This window comes from Microtus oregoni, unplaced genomic scaffold (assembly GCF_018167655.1).
Source record: "Microtus oregoni isolate MIOR12 unplaced genomic scaffold, Mior012 000017F_ref0000208, whole genome shotgun sequence".
In the NCBI taxonomy this organism is placed as follows: Eukaryota; Metazoa; Chordata; class Mammalia; order Rodentia; family Cricetidae; genus Microtus; species Microtus oregoni.
Window position 1 is genome coordinate 5562730 of NW_024543076.1, and position 22570 is coordinate 5585299.

General features: G+C 40.5%; 1 protein-coding gene across 6 annotated transcripts in view; it reads right to left on the reverse strand.

Annotated features, from left to right (window-relative positions):
* Positions 1–22570, reverse strand: part of Unc13b (unc-13 homolog B) — a 210966-nt gene that overhangs the window by 126951 nt on the left and 61445 nt on the right. For all 6 annotated transcript variants that reach the window (XM_041667760.1, XM_041667766.1, XM_041667764.1 and 3 more), the window contains exon 7: positions 14045–14102. In XM_041667760.1, coding sequence (XP_041523694.1) covers positions 14045–14102 — 58 coding nt within the window. The remainder of the gene's footprint in view (positions 1–14044; positions 14103–22570) is intronic.

A 22570-nucleotide genomic window follows, 5' to 3' on the forward strand; every position in this document is an offset into this window, starting at 1 on the left:
CATTTCTCTACCTCCTTCTAGGGTAAACATTAGAAATTACAGGCCATAGCAGCAGTGGGCAGCTTTTCAACACAGAAACAGAGAGTAATGGGAGGATTAAGAGAAGTGCTTGAATGTGGTGTGGCACATGAAAGCATAAACTAACTTCTGTTTCCTAAGAACCAACAAATACCAGCATGAAATAAAGAAAATCAAGAAGGGTAAAGTGCTTTGCATAAACATGTCTCTTTTGGATACAATGGTAATTAAAGTGTTACAAATTGGCAAAATCACAGAGCATTGCTGACAGTACTTCTGAATGTCTGGTAGCTGTTATTCATGATCTAATTCACACCCTCTGTTCTGAACAGTTCATTCTTCAAGAAATATTTTAAACTAATATGCAAAATTATAAACCCCTTTTCCTATTCAAAACATTAATTCAATTTTGGGATATTTTAGATACATATATATATACATATTCACACATGCACATATAAATGTATCATATCCCTAAAAGCTATAGTTTTTTTAAGCAATAAAACAAACACTTTGTAGATAACCAGAAATATTTCTATGAAACACAAATGGTGGACTGTATCTCAAATAAAAGTTCAGACTGGATCTGACAAGATGGCTCAAGGGATGTGGTAATTTGACTAAGAAAGGCTCACAGAGGCTCATATGTTTGACTATTTGGTCCCCAGCTGGTGGTACTATTCCTAATTAGGAATTCCAGGATTAGGAAGTGTGACCTTGTTGAAGGTGCATCATTTGGGAGCAGGCTTGAGGTTTCAAATGATTCTTGACAATCTCAGCGTGCTCTCTGCCTCCTCCTTGGGGATCAAGATGTGATCTCTTAGCTGCTACTCAACTGTCTACCCTCGTGCCCTTGCCTGACCATTATGAATGCTAACCCTCTGGAACTGTAAACCCAATCCCAATTAAATGCTTTCATTATGAGTTTCCTTGGTCATGGTGTTTAATCACACCAATAGAAAACTAAGACAGCCATTTCTACAATATAAATTTCAGTATAGACATTAGTGGGAACACTAATGTCTCTAAAACTCATCTTTTCACAAACTCAAAGAATTCTTGTGCGCTCCAGGGAGTCGACTTGGATCCACTTTGAACAGGTCAGATGCACTGTCTGACACACTCTAGACAAGTACTGGCAATCAACTGCCTAATCCCCTCTTTCCCTGGTCTTGGGACTCCCCTCCATTACCAGGACCTAAGGAAAAAAAAATCCCTAAACTTAACTTTATCCTCTGCTCTGCCAACATCTTGCCAGATCCAAATGGTGCCAGACAGAGTCGGCCAGATATTCCTGGACATGGCCAGCACTCCAGGTTTCTCAGGTACCCCCAAGATTCTGATGTCCCCAGCTAAGCAGGGAGCAGTCTCGAGAACTCGGCACTCTCATCCCGCCTCACCTGCTACCTCTTTCTAACGCCTCACCTTTTTATAATAAACAAAAGGGAGGAATGTTAGCATTCAGGCACCTGTACTTGCCGTCCCCTGGGGACCTAGCAGGGTACACACATGTGCATGCCAGTGCTCAGGCAGTACTCTGGGCTGCTCAGGGTCCTGACTACTTGGTCTCTGTGAGCATGAGTTATGCCCCCTAAAAGTCGGGCCCCACTCACCTCCTTGCTCTGTCTCTCTGCCTGTCTCTGTGTGTGTGTCTCTCTCTGTTTCTTTCTTCTCTTCTGCTGTGCCTGTCTTCAGAGGCCAGACTCCTACCTCCCCTCTTCCCTTTCTAATTCCCTTTCCCAATAAAAATATTCTTCACATGAGCCCTATTGCAGGATGGCCTCTCTCTCTCTCTCTCTCTCTCTCTCTCTCTCTCTCTATCTCTCTCATATTCTCTCTCGCACATACTCTCCGTTTTTTTAAATTATAACATTAGTATTGTACAGTAAGGAAAATATAAAAATATAGCTGGGCCGTGGTGTGCACAGCTTTAATCCCAGCACTCAGGAGGCAGAAGCAGGTTGCTCTCTGTGAGTTCGAGGTCATCCTGGTATACAGAGTGAATTTCAGAACAGCCAGGACTATTACACAGAGATACCCTATCTTGAAAACCCAATATATAGACATACATACACTACAATTTTACCACTGGGAGCTACTACTACATTGAAGTTTTCATCTATTCATGTGTATATATTTTCCCTAGATAACTAGAATCATATTAATACTTTTAAGACCCAACTGTAATATTGAGTTGGAAGTGTCACCCCGGTCTGCCAAGCGCGTGGACTCCAATTCCCAGCCTAACAAGCGCTTGGACTCCAACTCCCAGCCTGACAAGCCCTGACCCCTCCCCAGGGAGGGTCAGAACCACTCCCACAGGGTATTTAGGGTCCCGCTGGAAAAAGAAACACATAGTCATGATTTTGGGTTCGCATGTGCACTCCCTCTATCTTCCCCTTGCTATGCTCTTGGCCACCCAGGACCACCGTCTATTAAACACTGGCATTTAATCTGGTTTAATCTGGTCTGATTAAAATCCTTTGCACCAGGGGAGAGGCTCTGTTAGAAAATATTCCTAACACCTACTTTAAATTTTTTCACATAAATATTCCTGTATCTCAAAAAAATTTTTTACTTAAAAGCTATACATTCTTCCCTTGTACATCTAGTTTCCTTGAACATTTCCTGCAGATTGGGGACAATGTACCAGGATATATGCATACTTAACAAATTCTTTTCAGAGACTGAGTCACTTTTGATTCATCTAACTTACAGCTAGCAATGCTGTCATTAATACAGTGAGTGGGCAAAGCTGATATGTATAAAAACTGAGGACAGCAGACCACTACTGAACTACTCACAATGAGTCTGTTAAGTATGGCACCATGATGTGTTACTGCATGCTTGGACAAGACATACATATGAATACCTTTATCAAAGAGTCAAAGTTCAATACTGTGGAGATTTGATGCATTTGTAAGAGAAACTATTCTACATAAACTTCTGATATTTAGCCCTGTGGCTATAGTTCACAATTCTACCATTTGTTGCTAAGTAGATCTGCACAAGATATACAGATCAGGCTACCATTTCGTTATCTTCCACTTGAGAAACAAAGGGGACTCCAGTATGAAAAGCAACAAAAAGCATGATATTCTGAGGTCAAAACATACAAAAAGCAGCATGCTACCAACTCAAAACTGATGTCATATATGAGAAATATGTCTTTAGAAAGTATATTGAATCTCTAATGCAAATATATAAAACCCAGTCTGATAAATAGCCCAGGAAAAGAAAGTAATATGACACTGTAATGTGATGTGGGAGTCCCCTCTGTATGCTGTGAATACCATTGGTTAATAAAGAAACTGTCTTGGGCCTACACAGGGAATAGAGGTAGGTGGGGAAAACTAAGCTGAATGCTGGGAGAAAGGAGGTGGAGTCAGAGAGAAGTCATATAGCCCAGCCAGAGACAGATGCAGGAACTTTACCCAGTAAGCGACTGCCATGTGGCAATACACAGATTAATGGAGATTGGTTAAATTAAGATATAAAAGTTAGCCAATAAAAAGCTAGAGCTAACAGGCCAAGCAGTGATTTAAATAATATAGTTTTTGTGTGATTATTCTGGGAGTCTGAGCAGCCGGGAAGCAACAAGCATCCTCTTAACGACAGTAGTGGTGACTAAGAATAATTTTTTAAGAATTTATTTTATAAATGTGTGTGCACATGCTCATACACACAGACACACACACACACACACACATGCACATATGAGTACAGGTATCTACAGAGGCTAGAGGGATTGGATCTTCTAGAGCTACAGTTTTAATAGTTGTGATCTATTCAACATGGGTCCTGGCACCTAACCTCTAGTCCTCTAGAAGATCAACAAGCACTCTTAACCAATGAGCCATCTCTCTGGCTGCAAAATAATTTTAACAGAAATACAAAGTCAGGCTAATAGGCAATACACACACAAAAAGGTTATCTTAAACCTTATTGTAGGCCAGGGACATAACTCATTGATGACGCACTTGCCTAATATGCACAGGCCCTAGGTTTTGTCTCCAGCACTAAATAAAATAAAATAAACAAAAGTTAGTTATCGCACTCTACATAAAAATGCAACCCATGCATCCTGACTTAGTTATATAGTGAGACAAAAGGGGGATGTTTTAGGAATATGGGGGAATTGAAATAGGACAGATATCATTGTAACATGAAATTTTGTTATTATATATGACAGTGATTTTGTAATCCTATTTTGAGTTCTTTCCCAAGGCAAAAAAAAAAAAAAACCAACAAAACAAAAACCTTTTAATCTTAAACTTTACTGAGTAAGCTTGTTATTAATGATAATATATTCTAAAATCTGTTTGTATTCATTATAGCACACAGGAAATGAATGGGTAATTTATGTTTTTAACAACAGAGCTCAGCAGGGTGTGGTGGTGCATTCCTTTAATTCCAGCACTAGCAGATCTCTAAGGCCAACCTGATCTATAGAGTAAGTTCCAGGATAGCCAGGGTTACTCGGAGAAACTCTGTCTCAAAAAACAAACAAAAAAACAGGAACTCTCATAGAGAGAGAAGACACATATATGAATGAAAAACATATATGAATGAAAACCAGAAAAAAACAAGGAAGTTAATAGGTGATACCAGATGAACATGTGTGTGTGTGTGTGTGTGTGTGTATGTGTGTTTCCTAGCTCTATCCATTCAGAGAGCTAAGAAACAATAGCAATCCTTGCAATGACCTAGAACTAGTTCTAGAATCTAAATACCATTCCTCAAGCAAAGCTTCACAAGGAGAGATGGCTTCTTCTAAAACTAAGGCGAGAAAAGGAAGATGATCCTAGAATATTCATTGTACACAAGTGATCAAAGAATGATAGGGCTATGCATCCAAAAGGGCAAAATGACCTAGGATACACTTTAAAGGAAGCTCAGAGAAGGAAGTACCCTGTCCAAGGTCACAACACAAATGGTCAGTGGCAGCTGGTAACCAGGTTAGGCTTCCATGAGATACAGCACACATGCCTCTGCTAAGGTTCTGGGTCAGTCATTGGTAGAAGAAATGAAGACTACCAAGGGCCCCTAAGGCCCAAAGGTCTGGAACTCCTGAACATAATAACAGAAGACATCCAGGTGAGATGCATTCAAGCTCCTGACAGACCCCGGACCCCATCAGTCCTTTTAGCTTCTGGTGCCTTCTGACTGGAGCACACTCTCTACAAACAATTATTAGCTTGTACTGGCTTCTGCTCAAAGGCCATCTTATTGAGGGTCTTCAATTACTACATACAATAAAATTAAAAAATAGGACAATAAGGACTGTTCATTTAATTTTAAAAGCAACATTTCTGTAAGATTAAGATTTTCTTCAAATGATGAAGCAGGGAGGCTATAGGAACAAAGTTTCACAGCAAATAAAACTATCAACATAATGAAAACTGTGATTATTTATCACTTTTCATTTCCTCCTGCCCACAAGGCATTGCTGCTTCAACTGTACTTCATCACATGAGTTCAGGAAGAAAGAAGCTTTGAACAAGTAATCATCCCATTTGTTTCTGACTAGCGATCCTGAGAAAGGGTTTAAGAAAAAGATCAAAATTAAATCATTGCAATGAGTTTTGAAAAAGACTTCTAAACAAAAAAAAAAAAAAAGGTGGAGTTTCGATCTGGGCACCTAGTGAAACATCATTGTGCGCCTCCCTGCCCAGCCTGCTAGGACGCTGGGACCGAATCCGAACCGGGAGGACAAAGGGGTGGCCGGTAGCTCCTTTGTTCCCATAGCCTGCCCGCAGCGAGCGGGGTGGGCCCTTTGTTCGCGAGCTAACCAGGCAGCGCGGAGTTTCCATCTGGGCACCGAGTGAAACATCATTGTGGTGAGTGAGTGCTGCGGCAGCTGGGAACATACCTCAGCCCGCCCACACTTCCAGGCCATCCTACAGGGGCTATACTGCCCAAACTGCCTCTCTATTTCTATCCCATTCAGCTTACATCCAGATCCCCACACCCCCTGTCTCCCTCCCTCTCTCCCTCCTTTGGGGCATAGCGCCTCCCTGCCCAGCCTGCTAGGACGCTGGGACCTAACCGGGAGGACAAAGGGGTGGCCGGTAGCTCCTTTGTTCCCATAGCCTGCCCGCAGCGAGCGGGGTGGGCCCTTTGTTCGCGAGCTAACCAAGCAGCGCAGAGTTTCGATCTGGGCACCGAGTGAAACATCATTGTGGAGAAACATCTCTGGGGAGTGACATCACTGGGAAGGTACATCAGTGGGCAAGAAGACCTGATCCTGTAAAAGAAGATCCAAAGGGGAGTATTGGGAGGAAGAGATGGGCAGACGCCAATGCAGGAATTCTCCCAACAATCTGAAAAACAACACGAAACCACCAGAAGCCAGTGACCCCACAACAGGAGGACATGAACACCTTAATCAAGAAGAAGTAGAAAAAACTGACTTCATGAAAGTGATTGACACCCTTAAACAGCATATAAAAAACGCCCTTATGGAAATGGATGCGAAGTATAATAGAAAGTTCGAGGAATTGAGTAAATCAGTGAATGATACCCTAGGAAACCAAGGAAAAACAATCAAGCAGATAAAGGAAACAGTTCATGACTTGAAAACTGAAATGGAGGCAAAGAAGAAAACACAAACAGAGGGCCGGCTGGACATGGAAAATCTAGGTAAACGAATAGAGACTACAGAATCAAGTATAACCAGCAGAATACAAGAGATAGAAGAAAGAATCTCAGATTCTGAGGATAACATAGAGAAAATAAACACTCTGATCAAAGAAAACAGCAAGTCCAACAAACTCTCATCACAAAACATTCAGGAAATATGGGACACAATAAAAAGACCAAACCTAAGAATAATTGGAGTAGAAGAAGGAGAAGAAGTGCAGCTCAACGGTACAGAAAATATACTTAATAAAATTATAGAAGAAAACTTTCCCAAACTGAAGACAGATGTACCTATGAAGGTTCAAGAAGCATACAGAACACCAAATAGGCTGGATCAAAAGAAAACATCCCCTCGCCATATAATAATCAAAACACAAAATATACAGAATAAAGAAAGAATATTAAGAGCCGCAAAGGAAAAAGGCCAAGTTACTTATAAAGGTAAACCTATCAGACTTACACCTGACTTCTCTATGGAAACCATGAAAGCCAGAAGGTCCTGGATAGATGTTCTCCAAAAACTAAGAGACCACGGATGCAAGCCCAGACTACTATATCCAGCCAAACTTTCATTCACTATAAATGGAGAAAACAAAATTTTCCAGGATAAAAACAAATTTAAACAATACGTAGCCACAAATCCAGCCTTACAGAAAATAATAGAAGGAAAATCACTAACCAAGGAGTCCAACAATGACCACAATAACTCAGACATCTAGAGACTCTTCACCAGCGCAAATCAAAGAAGGAAAACACACAAACCCTACTACTAAAAAAGTGACCGGAGTTAACAACCACTGGTCATTAATATCACTTAATATCAATGGGCTCAACTCACCTATAAAAAGGCACAGGCTAAGAGATTGGATAAGAAAACAGGATCCAACATTCTGCTGTCTACAAGAAACACACCTCAACCACAAAGACAGGCACCTACTCAGAGTAAAGGGCTGGGAAAAGGCTTATCAAGCAAATGGACCTAAGAAACAAGCAGGTGTGGGCATACTAATTTCTAACAAAGTTGACTTCAAACTTAAATCAATCAGAAGAGATGGAGAGGGACATTTTATACTCATAACAGGAACAATTCATCAGGAAGAAGTCTCAATCCTGAATATCTATGCCCATTTAAAAGCACCCACGTACGTAAAAGAAACATTACTAAAACTCAAGGCAGACATCAAACCGCACACACTAATAGTAGGAGACTTCAACACTCCTCTCTCACCAATGGACAGGTCAATCAGACAGAAACCTAACAGAGAAATTAGAGAATTAATGGAGGTAATGAAGCAAATGGACTTAACAGACATCTATAGATTATTCCACCCAAAGAGGAAAGAATATACCTTCTTCTCTGCAGCTCATGGAACCTTCTCGAAAATTGACCATATACTTGGTAACAAAGCTAACTTACACAGTTACAAAAAAAATATTAGTAACCACCTGTGTCTTATCAGATCACCATGGATTAAAGTTAGAATTCAACAACAATGCTACCCCCAGAAAGCCTACAAACTCATGGAAACTGAACAGTCAACTACTGAACCATACCTGGATTAAGGAAGAAATAAAGAAAGAAATTAAAGTCTTCCTTGAATTCAATGAAAATAAAGAAACAACATACTCGAACTTATGGGACACTATGAAAGCAGTCCTGAGAGGAAAGTTCATAGCACTAAGTGCCCACCTAAAGAAAACAGAGAAAGCACATACTGGAGACTTAACAGCCCACTTGAAAGCTCTAGAAAAAAAAGAAGCAGACTCACCTAGGAGGAGTAGAAGACTGGAAATAATCAAATTGAGGGCTGAAATCAACAAAATAGAAACACAGAAAACAATCCAAAGAATCAATGAAACAAAAAGCTGGTTCCTGGAGAAAATCAACAAGATTGATAAACCCCTATCCAAACTAATCAAACGACAGAGAGAGAATTTGCAAATTAATAAGATCAGAAATGAAAAGGGGGACATAACCACAGACACAGAGGAAATTCAGAGAGTCATTAGATCTTACTACAAAAGCCTGTATGCCACAAAACTGGAAAATGTAAAAGAAATGGACGCTTTTTTAGACAAATACCATCTACCAAAACTAAACCAGGACCAGGTGAACAATCTAAACAGACCTGTAAGTCGCGAAGAATTAGAAGCTGTTATCAAAAACCTCCCTACCAAAAAAAGCCCAGGACCAGGTGGTTTCAATGCAGAATTCTAACAGAACTTCCAAGAAGACCTAATACCTATACTCCTTAATGTATTCCACAATATAGAAACAGAAGGGTCATTACCAAATTCCTTTTATGAAGCCACAATTACTCTGATACCAAAACCACTCAAAGACTCAACCAGGAAAGAGAACTACAGGCCAATCTCACTCATGAATATCGACGCAAAAATCCTCAACAAAATACTGGGAAATCGAATCCAAGAACACATCCGAAAAATTATCCATTATGATCAAGTAGGCTTCATTCCTCAGATGCAGGGCTGGTTCAACATACGAAAATCTATCAATGTAATCCAGCATATAAATAAACTGAAAGAAAAAAACCATATGATCATTTCATTAGATGCTGAAAAAGCATTTGACAAAATTCAACATCCATTTATGTTAAAAGTCTTGGAGAGATTAGGGATACAAAGGTCATACCTAAATATAATAAAAGCTATATACAGCAAGCCGACAGCTAACATCAAATTAAACGGAGAGAAACTCAAAGCCATCCCACTTAACTCAGGAACACGGCAAGGCTGTCCACTCTCGCCATACCTCTTCAATATAGTGCTTGAAGTTCTAGCAATAGCAATAAGACAACATAATGGAATCAAGGGGATTCGAATTGGAAAGGAAGAAGTGAAACTTTCGTTATTTGCAGATGATATGATAGTGTACATAAGCGACCCCCAAAACTCCACCAAAGAACTTATACAGCTGATAAACAGCTTTAGTAATGTGGCAGGATACAAGATCAACTCCAAAAAATCAGTCTCGCCCTCTTATACACAAAGGATATGGAAGCAGAGAGGGAAATCAGAGAAGCTTCACCATTCACGATAGCCACAAACAGCATAAAATATCTTGGGGTAAATCTAACCAAGGAAGTGAAAGATTTATTTGACAAGAACTTTAAGGCATTGAAGAAAGAAATTGAAGAGGATACCAAAAAATGGATGGACCTCCCTTGCTCTTGGATTGGGAGGATCAACATAGTAAAAATGGCAATTCTACCTAAGGCAATTTATAGATTCAATGCAATCCCCATCAAGATCCCATCAAAATTCTTCACAGATCTGGAGAAGACAATAATCAACTTTATATGGAAAAACAAAAAACCCAGGATAGCCAAAACAATCCTATACAATAAAGGATCTTCTGGAGGCATTACCATCCCTGACTTCAAACTCTATTACAGAGCTACAGTAATGAAAACAGTGTGGTACTGGCATAAAAACAGAGAAGTCGACCAATGGAATCGTATAGAAGACCCGGATTTTATCCCACAAACCTATGAACACCTCATTTTCGATAAAGGAGCTAAAAGTATACAATGGAAGAAAGAAAGCATCTTCAACAAATGGTGCTGGCACAACTGGATGTCAACCTGTAGAAGAATGAAAATAGACCCATATCTCTCACCGTGCACAAAACTCAAGTCCAAATGGATTAAAGACCTCAATATCAGCCCCAACACACTGAACCTGATAGAAGAGAAAGTGGGAAATACCCTACAACAGATGGGCACAGGAGATCGCTTCCTATGTATAACCCCAGAAGCACAGACATTAAGGGCAACATTGAATAAATGGGACCTACTTAAACTGAGAAGCTTCTGTAAAGCAAAGGACATGGTCACTAAGACACAAAGGCAACCTACTGACTGGGAGAAGATTTTCACCAACCCCACAACAGACAAAGGTCTGATCTCCAAAATATATAGAGAACTCAAGAAACTAGACTTTAAAATGCTAATTAACCCAATTAAAAAATGGGGCACTGAACTGAACAGAGAATTCTCAACAGAAGAAGTTCAAATGGCCAAAAGACACTTAAGGTCGTGTTCAACTTCCTTAGCAATCAGGGAAATGCAAATCAAAACAACTTTGAGATATCATCTTACACCTGTCAGAATGGCTAAAGTCAAAAACACCAAGGATAACCTTTGCTGGAGAGGCTGTGGAGGAACGGGTACCCTCATCCATTGCTGGTGGGAATGCAATCTTGTGCAACCACTGTGGAAGTCAGTGTTTCGGTTTCTCAGAAAATTCGGGATCAACTTACCCCTGGACCCAGCAATACCACTCTTGGGAATATACCCAAGAGATGCTTTATCAAATGACAAAAGCATTTGTTCAACTATGTTCATAGCAGTATTATTTGTAATAGCCAGAACCTGGAAACAACCTAGATGCCCTTCAATGGAAGAATGGATGAAGAAAGTATGGAATATATACACGCTAGAGTACTACGCTGCGGTAAAAAACAATGACTTCTCGAATTTTGCATGCAAATGGATGGAAATAGAAAACACTATCCTGAGTGAGGTGTCCCAGACCCAAAAAGATGAATATGGGATGTACTCACTCATAATTGGTTTCTAGCCATAAATAAGGACCACGGAGTCTACAAGAGGTGAACCTAAAGAAGCTAAGTAAGAAGGTGAACCCAAGGAAAAACATATAGTTGTCCTCTTGGCTAAGGGAAGTAGACCAAATTTCCGGGGAGAAAATGGGATCTTGGGGATGGGGTGGGATGGGGGTAAAGGGAGATGGGGAGAGAAAAGGTAGAAGGGAAGGAGGGGGGACTTGGGAAACAGGAAAATTGGGATAAAGGAAAGGTGGATAGGGGAGCACGGAACCACAATTCTTAGTTAAGGGAGCCAGTTTAGGGTGGGCAAGAGACTTGACCCTAGAGGGGCTCCCTAGTGCCCAAGATGAGGTTCCCAGTTAGTTCCTTGGGCAGCTGAGGATTGGGAACCTGAAATGACCCTATCCTAGAGCAATACTGACGAATATCTTGCATATCATCATAGAATCTTCATCTGGTGATGGATAGAGATAGAGACAGAGACCCACACAGGAGCACTGGACTGAGCTCCCAAGGTCCCAAGGAGGAGCAGAAGGAGGGAGAACATGAGCAAAGAATTCGGGACCACGAGGCGTGCATCCACCCACTGAGACAGTGGAGCTGATCTACGGGGAGCTCACCAAGGCCAGCTGGACTGTGACCGAAAAAGCATGGGATAAAACCGGACTCTCTGAACATGGCGAACAATGAGGGCTGATGAGACGCCAAGGACAATGGCACAGGGTTTTGATCCTACTTAATGTGCTGGCTTTGTGGGAGCCTAGCCAGTTTGGATGTTCACCTTCCTAGATATGGACGGAGGGGGGAGGACCTAGGACTTACCACAGGGCAGGGAACCCGGACTGTTCTGTGGACTGGAGAGGGAGGGGGGGGAGAGGAGTGGGGGGAGGGGGAGAAGGGTGGGAGGAGGGGGAGAAGGGTGGGAGGAGGGGAAGGGAAATGGGAGGCTGGGAGGAGGTGGAAACTTGTTTTTTTGTTTATGTTTTTTTTTCTTCTTTTCGCAATAAAAAAAAAACAAAAAAAACAAAAAAAAAAGAAAAAGACTTCTAGATTCTAGCTTACACTCTAATCTTCTATTCAGATTCTTACAGCCTTATATGACCCTAAATATTTGATCTTAAATAGGAGCAGTAACAGAAGATCACAACAAACCACATAAAAAATACATTTCCTTATCTGCACCAGTCTTACTTTTATCAAGAAAGAGTATTAAAGCATGTACAAACTATGAATGGAGGTTTTTCTCTGACTATAAGAAAACACAGTCACTCAAGATAGGTGCTATAGACTAGGATGGCCTCAGTTTGACTATTCACCACTTAATAATCTATGGGAGTCATAGCAGATTATTCAACCTCTTTGTACATCAATTTCATCATCTAAGATAAGGGAACTGTAGAATCTGTTTTAGGGCTATTGTGAAGAGTAAGTAAGTTCAATAGAACAGATAATAGTTAATCTCTAAGAAGAACATCTGTATATTTTAACTTTCCATATGTTACTTCTATGTTTTTATTGTTATTATTTGACTGTTTGTCGGTTTGCTGACTGACCTGTGTCCCTATGGTTCTTATTACTGCTAGTACTATTATGACAACTGCTACCACAGCCAATTTTAATCTGCAGGTGATACAATTTGGCATTTGATTCAGGAAAATGATGGCAAAGCAAATTACAACACACCACCACCACCACTTCTCAGGTTGAAAAACTAAAACTCTACAATAGTCCTTCAGTATCTCTCAAGCAGTTTTGTAAGGACTTGAAAAAAGTTAGCAACACACTAACAATTCATGACTCATTCCCAGAAAGAATCTGTGACCTGGACAAATTAACTCAGAAAAAAATGACATGTTCTCTTCCTTTGTTAATTCACTCAACTTTATTAAAGTTTACTATGCACTAAAAATTAAGCTAAATACAAGAAATACAAAATGGAATAATGTCTATGTCTTTTAAAACTTTGTGGGGTTCCTAATGATCTTTTTGTTTCTCTTTTCTTTTTCAGTACTGGGAATCAAGCCAGGGTCTTGTGCCCATTAGACAAGCCCTCTAACACTGAGATCTATTCTAAATACCCCAAATGACTGTATCTATAAAGTAGACCCAGATTCTAATGTCTGATATTGTCAGTACACATACATGGTACATGGAAACATAAAAGAGAAACATGCGACGTATATTGTGAAACACAAAACAGCAGGACTACTAGCTTAGCAGACAATGAGGAATACTGAGAATTCAAGAACAATTGCAGTGGGTTTTTGACCCTACTGCACGTACTGGCTTTGTGGGAGCCTAGGCAGTTTGAATGCACACCTTACGAGACCTGGATAGAGGTGGGCAGTCCTTGGGCTTCCCACAGGTCAGGGAACCCTGATTGCTCTTCGAGCAGATGAGGGAGGGGGACTTGATCGGGGGAGGGGGAGGGAAATGGGAAGCGGTTGTGGGGACGAGGCAGAAATCCTTAATAAATAAATAAATTAAAAAAAAAAAAACAGCAGGAGTTTTTCACAGAGATCAACCTGAGCCCTAAAATATACTAGCAGGTAAACAAGGACAGAGCGGGTAAAACCATGCGCCATGGAGTAAAAGTCAGTGCAGGGCAGATAGCACTGTCCTACTATAGCACACAAACCAAAAGACCCCCTCCGGAATTTATGGGTGGACACAGAACCTCTGGAACAGCCTCTGTTTACACAGCGCAGCTCTCCTCAACTCAACACAGGCCTCTTTTGTGGAGACAGGACAGGCAGCTGCAATTAAAACCAGCTCAGAGACAAATTTCTCACTTACAACACTGGGCAGCAGCACTGGGCAATGGCTTCCTCTGGCTTTCTTCTTGACTAGAACACTAGAAGCAGAAAGGAGAAGGAAAAAAATATATAGTAAGAGTTTCAAGTACAGAAGGGGGTGGGGATCTCTGCTACCTATAAAAAAATATTCAGTGCTTGACTGGGGTCAATTTTTTATTGAACATACAGAATTTCCTATTGCTATCCTCCCTGTGGGATTCTGGCTTAGGCTAGATCTCCAGTTATGGTGCTGGCTCAAAGCAGTACAGCAGAGGGACCATTCTGACCAAAAGCATGCCAGGAAGCTACAGAAGGCCTGGCCTTAGAGTGTTTCAAAGGGTTCTGTGCATGCTGGTGGTCAAAGTCGAGATTTTACAAACCAAACGATAAAACTGAAAACCTCTATCAGCCTGTTTGCATATAATTGGGAAACAATCCTACTTCCCTTGCAAATGCTTATGGATATTGAAACTGCGTATCTGAGAGTATAAAGCTGGACTTCAGATATATCTGGGAGTTCCCTCCCACTCTAGCCTCTCCAGGGCCACCCACAACCACTACAATGACAATACAAATGTACTGGGTACTGAGACCATAAGAAAATTCTCTATAAAAGAGAACAGAATTAAGGGGAAGTTTCAAGAGTGGGCAGAAATCAAAAAGATATAAACCAACAGATGTACACAGCTTAGACAAATAGTTCAGTTTGAGCACAGTGGACGACTGGAAAGGTGTAAAGATCTGAGCCAGGCAGTCAAGGTGGTACATGCTTAATCCCTCCACCCAGCAGAAAGAATGAAGATATCCTGAGCTCAAGGTAAACCTCAACTACATGAAGAGTTAGAGGTCACCATGGGCTACATGAAAAAGGTATCTGACCTTCACATGCTAACTTTGCCAATCATTAATAAGTTATGAGGTTCTGGGCAAGCCACAGCTAACCTGCCAATGAGTCACTCATCCAGTAAATATTGACTTAGCACCCACTGCTTGCAAAGGCTTGTTGGAAATATAGAGTTTAAGTCACAGTAAGGAGTCTGAAGTTTATGCTAGTGTATTGGGAGCCCCTCTAGCTTTAAATATAAGAGAAATATGATTTGGTTACTGTGTTGATTTGGATGAGCTGTCCCTATAGACTTGGGCATTTGAAATCTTGGATCCCAGTTGGTGGAACTGTCTGGGTAGGTATGAGAGGCGTGGCCTTGCTGGAGGAGTATGTCACAGGTGTGTTTTCAAAAGTATATGTCATTCCCACTTAACTTGTTCTTTGCTTTGAGTTCTGAGCTGTTCCTGTCACTGTGCCTGCTGCCCTGACTCCACACCATGCTGGACTCTTATCCTCTAGAATAATAACTCAAATGAACTTTTTCTTCTCTAAGTCACCCTGGTCACAGTGTTTTATTACAGCAACAGAAAAGTAACTAAAACAATTACACTTTTAAAAGACAATAAGAGGGCTGGAGAGATAGTTCAGTGGTAAAGAGCACTAGCTGATCTTCCAGAGGACCCGGGTTTGTTTCCCATAACAACAGTTCACAACCATCTGTAACTCCAGTTCTAGAGAAATCAACATTGTCTTCTTGCCTCCGTGGGCATCAGGCACACAAGTGATACAAAAACATAAAATTAAAAAATTGAAATAAAATGACTATGCCAGCTGTTACAGGGATGAACTGTTAGGGAATTATGATGGGTTGTCCATTAAGATAATCCAGACAAAAGCTGGTAATTTGTATATAAATGAAAATTCAGTAGCAAAAGATATTTCAAGTAGTTGGATCCGAAACAATTTTTCACAAGCAGTAAACCATAATACAAATATAAGAAAATATTGATATTAATACTTCTAGTAGGAGATATCAAAAGTCAAGCACAATGTATACAATAGGACTGCATTAGTAAAGCTGACAACCATGAAACTGCTCAGCAATCCAAGGCTGAACACTCACTCCAAAGTGACAGAGGACTCAACTATTAATTATAACCATTCTAAATAATGATGAGTGATTTTTTTATTCCATGAGTGATGTTTTATGAGTATCTATGCACCACATGCATGCCTGGGACCAGCAGAGGCCATAAGAAGTCATCAGATCTCCTAGAACCGAAGTTATAAGTAGTTATGACCTACTATGTGGGTACCAGGTCCTCTAGAGGAACAATCAGTATGCTTTAATAATGAGCCATCTCTCCAGAATCTCTTCAATACTGATGGTTTTTCAGGCAGGACATAGGAATAACAGAAAGAAGTCCCAAAATTTAAGTATTAAAGTAGAAGAATTCACATGTAAGAGATCAGAGTAGATACTTTCAAGAAGCTACATTTAATCAATCTTGTTTTAGGCCCCAAACAAGAAGTTAAAGCCCAGGGAACTACAACAAAATTAATAAAATTAAGATTGTTTTAAAAGTATAGATGGGGGCTAAAGGGTACTTGCTGCTCCTAAAGAGGACCGGGGTTCGATTTCTAGCACCTACATGGTGACTCACAACCATCCACAACTCCAGTTCTCAGATATTTGATGTCTTCTTCTGACCTCCATGGGTACCAGGTATGCCCATGGTGTACATATATACATACAGACAAAATGTTCAAACATGTGAAATAAAATAAGTTTAAAAAAAAAAAAGAATAAAAAGACAAGGATGAAGCCAGGCGGTGGTGGCACACGCCTTTAATCCCAGCACTCGGGAGGCAGAGGCAGGCAGATCTCTGGGAGTTCGAGGCCAGCCTGGTCTACAAGAGCTAGTTCCAGGACAGGCACCAAAGCTACAGAGAAACCCTGTCTCGAAAAACCAAAAAAAAAAAAACCAAAAAAAAAAAAAAAACAAGGATGTGGTTCAGTGGTTAAAAATCTGTTTAGCAAGTCAAAGGCCCAAATTGAATCTTTAGCACTACACATAAATAAATATATAAATAAGCCAGATGCTAGCTGGCTAGCTATGGAAAAAGTAAATAAATAAAATCTATCCACAGCCTGGCATGGTAGTACATACCTAAATACAGTCTACAAAAATCAATGGCAAAACAGTATACTTTAAAATTGTGTGTGTGTGTGTGTGTGTGTGTGTGTGTGTGTGTGTTTAACTAGAAAGGAGATCAAGAGAGGAAATGGAGAACCTGGGAAGCTAAAGCAGGAGGACTACAACTAATTCAAGGCCAGCCTGGGCTACATGAGAATTTTTTAAAACATATTATTCTGTATGATAACTTAAAATTAAATTTAAAATGTATATTCTAGCAGGATGGTTCAGTGGGTAAATGCACCTGCATCCAGCCTATCTGAGATCAACCCCTGCCCCCAGTTGTACACAGCAGCAGGAGAAATTCAAGTTCTGCAACTTCCCCTCTGACTTCCAAATATATTTTGTGGTACACACTCATGCATGCACACATAGTAAATGTAATAAAATAAGTAAGTAAAATTTAAAGACTTATAAAGACAGTCAGATGTAGTAGCTAGCACATATCCAGAACTTGGGAGGCAGAGGAAAGTAGACTTCTGTGAGTTGGAGGCCAGCCTGGTCTACTTAGTGAGTTCTAAGTCAGCCAGAGCTACAAACTAGAGCCTGTCTCAAAATAAGAAGGAAAAAAAGGATTTATGTGGTGGCATCCATAGGATCAAATATTTGAATGATTGGCAAACAGTTGCTAGAACTGTTTGAGAAGGATTAGGAGGTGTGGGCTTGTTGGAGGAGGTGTGGTGTAGGAGGTCCTTCTATCTATGTGTTGCTTTCATTGGTTGAATAAAGAAACTGCCTTGGCCTTTTGCTAGGGTAGCACTTAAGTAGGCGGAGTAGGCAGAACTGAATGCTGGGAAGAAGGTCAAAGAGAGAGCCACCATGGAGATGCCAGGTCAGACTCGCTGAATCTTTTCCAGTAAACCACGACCTCGTGGTGAACATAGATTATTAGAAATGGGATAAATCGAGATGTGAGTTAGCCAATAAGGGGCTAGAGATAATGGGCCAAGTAGTAATTTAAATGAATACAGTTTTTGTGTGATTATTTCGGGTGTAAGCTAGCTGGGTGGCTGGGACAAAAAGCAGGCCCACTCGTTCCTACAACAGAGGTGTGTCACTTATGGGTGTACTTTAACATTTTAAAACCCAAGCCAGGCCGGTCAGTTAGTGTCTGTCTCTGTCTCTGTCTCTGTCTGTGTCTCTGGTATCTCTCTCTGTGTCTCTCTCTGGTTCTGCCTCCAACTTGAAGATAAATTGTAAACTCTAAGAGATCCAGGCCCCAGCATATCTGTGATTTGTAGCCCTAGCACCATCCCTGAGAACCCTGGCTCTCAGGCCAGAGCCAGTGAAAGAAACACACCCTGAATTTGGGACTTGCATCAGTGAAAGAAACAATTTTCCTTGAACCCAGAACCAAAGAAAAATACCCTGAGTCTGAAATCAGACCCAAAAGAACACACTTTACCCCTAGAACCAGAGCCTGTCCAAGAAATTCATCCTGGCCCTAAAATTGGAGCCTAAAAGCTATTTAAAAAAAAAAAAACAAGTTTGGCCCTAAAATCAGAGCCATTTCTGTCCCTGACACAAAACCAACCAATCCCTGAGTAAGGAAGTAGTAACCTCTAGACTAGAGATGACCATGACCTTTCCTAGATCTTTGCCCTGAGGGGGCAGCCAATCCCAAGGCTTGGGATTTCCCTCACCCCATGAGGGGGCAGCCATTCACAAACCTGTAGACTTGAAAATTTCTCTCACCCCATGGGGGACAGTCAATCACATTCCTGTAGGCTTGAAATTACCTAAGCCCTCTCCTCTATAAAAATCCCCTCCCCACACCACTCGGGGTCTCTCCTACTCTGTTCCTGTTGCTGCTATTGCTGTCATCACCACTGCTGCTGCTGCAGCTCTGGACAGACAGAGGGATCTAAGTTAACTTGCATAAAGACTCTTTGTTTTTGCATTGGATCTGGTCTTGTGGTGGTAATTCAGGGATCTGGACGTTGCGCGTAATACTCTCAGCTACTGCTCCAGTGCCATGCCTGCCTGTCATCCACCACACTCCCCAACAGGATGAGCATGGACTAACCCTATAAAACTGTAAGTGAGCATCCAATTAAATCCTTGGTCAAGGTGTCTCCTCACAACAATAGAACAGTAACTAAGACACTAATGAAAAGCCAGGTACAGTGGTTTAGTAATCCCAGCACTTGGGATGCTGAGGCAGGAAGATCTCTTTAAATTGAAGGTCAGCTAGAACCACAGAATGAGATCCTGTCTCAAACAAACAAAAGCTCAATGTTGAGAAAGAGACAATACTTAATTCCCCTCTATCCACTGGACAGTAGTTCCGACAGTGGTTCCAATGATGGGGAAAACCTTGTTAGCCAATTATCTTTTAAAGGTAGAGCCCAGGAGCTGAGGAGATGGCTCATTGGTTAAGAGCACTGACTGCTCTTCCAGAGGTCCTGAGTTCAATTCCCAGCAACCACATGGTGGCTCACAACCATCTGTAATGAGAGCTGGTGCCCTCTTCTGGTGTGTACATATTAGCAGAACATTGTGTGCATAATAAATAAATCTTTAAAAAAAAAAAAGGTAGAGCCCAGGTAAGACATAGTTTTCTGGGACCTGAGGAAAAACCTGTGCAGCACTCAGGTGCTATCTCTCTGCACCATTCCTGCAGGACACTGCTGTGCTTGGATTTCTCATTTCCTGTTTTGTGAGTTTTCCCCTTATAATAAATAAAAATATAATTGTTGTATCCTTTGGCTAGCCTGGTTAGGTCAACATTCCAAGATAATACCCACAACATACAACAAAATTCAGATGCTTAAAACCCTTATTGTTCCTGAGCGGTGGTGGAACACGTCTTTAATCCCAGCACTTGGGAGGCAGATGCAGGTGGATCTCTGTGAGTTCAAGACCAGCCTGGTCTACAGAGGTAGTTCCATGACAGGCTCCAAAGCTACAGAGCTCTAGATCTTCTTGTGTCTATCTCCAAAGTACTGGAATTACAGCCCTGTACTACTATGCCCAGGTAAGATATCTGAAGCATACACAAGAATGTATTAAGTCATATGTAAATATATATTTCAACTATCAATACCAGTTTTCCTTTCTTCTCCTCCTCTATCTATCCTTTTCTTTTTGGATACACAGAGGTATTTAACTTTTGACAATGACATGCTGCTGTTATCTACAAATGCTGGACCTCATTCAAAGCTACGCTGGGACACGTGTTTGTGGGCTGCAGGTTAGACATGCTTTCTTTAGGATAACGGATCTATCTCCTCAAAAAATTATAACTTCCTTAGAATAAAAATAGTCAAGCTTTATTTCTTCAATGTACTATAAAATTTATAATAATAAAATCCTTAGTTAATAATAATATGCTAATATGTGTTCACTAAATGTAACATGTGTACCTCACTAATGAAAGATGTTGGTAATAGAAAAAAACTACAGGGTAGGGGTGGGAGAGAAGAGATAATTGAACCATCTGCTCAATTTTCTGTAAATCATAGCTACTTTTAAAAATTAAGTCTGCTAAATAAAAATATATGCATAAAATTCAAATGTACAAAGATTTAAAGTTTGGAAAGAGAATAAAATAATATTTAAAGATGCAAAATCTAGCCCGACAGGGCGATGTTGGCACACTCCTTTAATCCCAGCAAAGGCAGATCTCTAAGTTTGAGGCCATCCTCAAACTCTAGGATAGTCAGAGCTATGTAGTGAGATACCACTGTCTCAAAAAAAAAAAAAAGATGCAAAATCTAGCTAAGAATTATTAAACTTGAGAACATTTGTTGAGTAGAGTAAGTACTTTAAAAATAGATATCAAAGTACTAGTAATAGTGATGACTTATTACAAATTTTATTTTATTTATTTACTTCATTATTCCTCAGGAGTTGAAGAGATAACTTAGTGGTTTAGAGCACTTACTGCTCTTCTAAGGACCCAGACTTGATTTCTAGCATCCCATAGGGTGACTCCCAACTATTTAATTCCAGTTCCAGAACATCAGTGCTCTCTTCTGACTTCCACATACACCAGGAATGTACATGGTACACCACTATACATGCAGAAAAATATTCATACACATAAGTATCAAGAATTTGTTTTAAAACATACTATTGATTATTAGGGGATGAAATCAGACTAAATAAATTTGAATTCGACATTAGAAAAAAAATCAGAAGAGGAGCCTTTCAGACATAAGTAGATCATGATGGTAAGTCCTCTTATTAATGACATCTACACAGTGAGTTCCCAAACAGCCAGCACTACAGAGTGAGACCCTGATTCAAAACCATAATGCTTAAGATCCACATAATAAAGAATTATTTAGGAGTAAAAAGAAGGAATGATACATTCCACAACAATAAAATCTTGAAAACATGCTAGCTGAAAGAAGATGGTCACAAAGAATCCTGCATAATTCCATTTATGTGAAATGTCCAGAATATGCTATAGAAAAACAGAATTTAGTGATTGTCTATGGCTGACGAGGGAGAAGAATCAAATAAAGATGGTTAAGGGCACAAGATTATGCTATATTGTAATGAAAATGTTCAAAAGTGATTGTAGGGATATATGCACAGACAACGCAGCAAATATTCTAAAAGACACTGAATTGTATATTTAACAGGTGACTGCATGGTAGGTATGAATTATGACTCAATAAAGGTGTTAAAGAACAAGGCAGCAGAACAGAAAATAAAGGTGTAAATGTAGTCCTTCTGATCCCTAGAAAGTGAACAGAAAGCAAAAGATTCACAGGGACAAGCATGATGGTACGGACATGAAATATCAACACCAAGAGGCTAAGGCAGGAGGCTCACCATGAAATCAAGGCCAGTCTGGGCTATGTGATGAGTTCAATGCCTTTTTGGGTAATACAGAAAGACTCTATCACAAAAAGAGAGAGAGAGAGAGAGAGAGAGAGAGAGAGAGAGAGAGAGAGACAGAGACAGAGACAGAGACAGAGACAGAGACAGTGACAGAGAGAGAGAGAGGAGAAGGAGGCTTTGCTGTGCAACGACTACTAAAGGTCATGGATCCAGACTCTGGACCTGAGCTCCTCATCTGGACTCTGATCCTCAGGTGTTTCCTCATAGGTTGCCTTCTTCCACATTTCTCCTAAAATAGCATATATAAAATAGCACTCAAATGCTATCTCATAACTATTTGTTTGTTTTGTTTTTGTTTTTTCAAGATAGGGCTTCTCTATGTAACAGCTTTGGCTGTACTGGAACTTGCTTTGTAGACCCGGCTGGCCTTAAACTCAGAGAGATCTGTTAGCCTCTGCTTCCTGAGTGCTGGAATTAAAGAATGCCATACCTGGCAATTTGTGTTTCTAATAGCTAACATATCTCAAAGTAAATCTCTTTACACTGCCAATAACAAAAGCACTCTCCCATTCCTGATGCCCCAGATGGAGGTGACTGTCTTCTCTTTATACAACAGACTCAGAGCTGGAGATAAGTCTTGACAACAGGACCAAGCAAAGCAATGGTTTAAACAGTGCTAAAAAGTACACATGATTCAGGATAATGATAA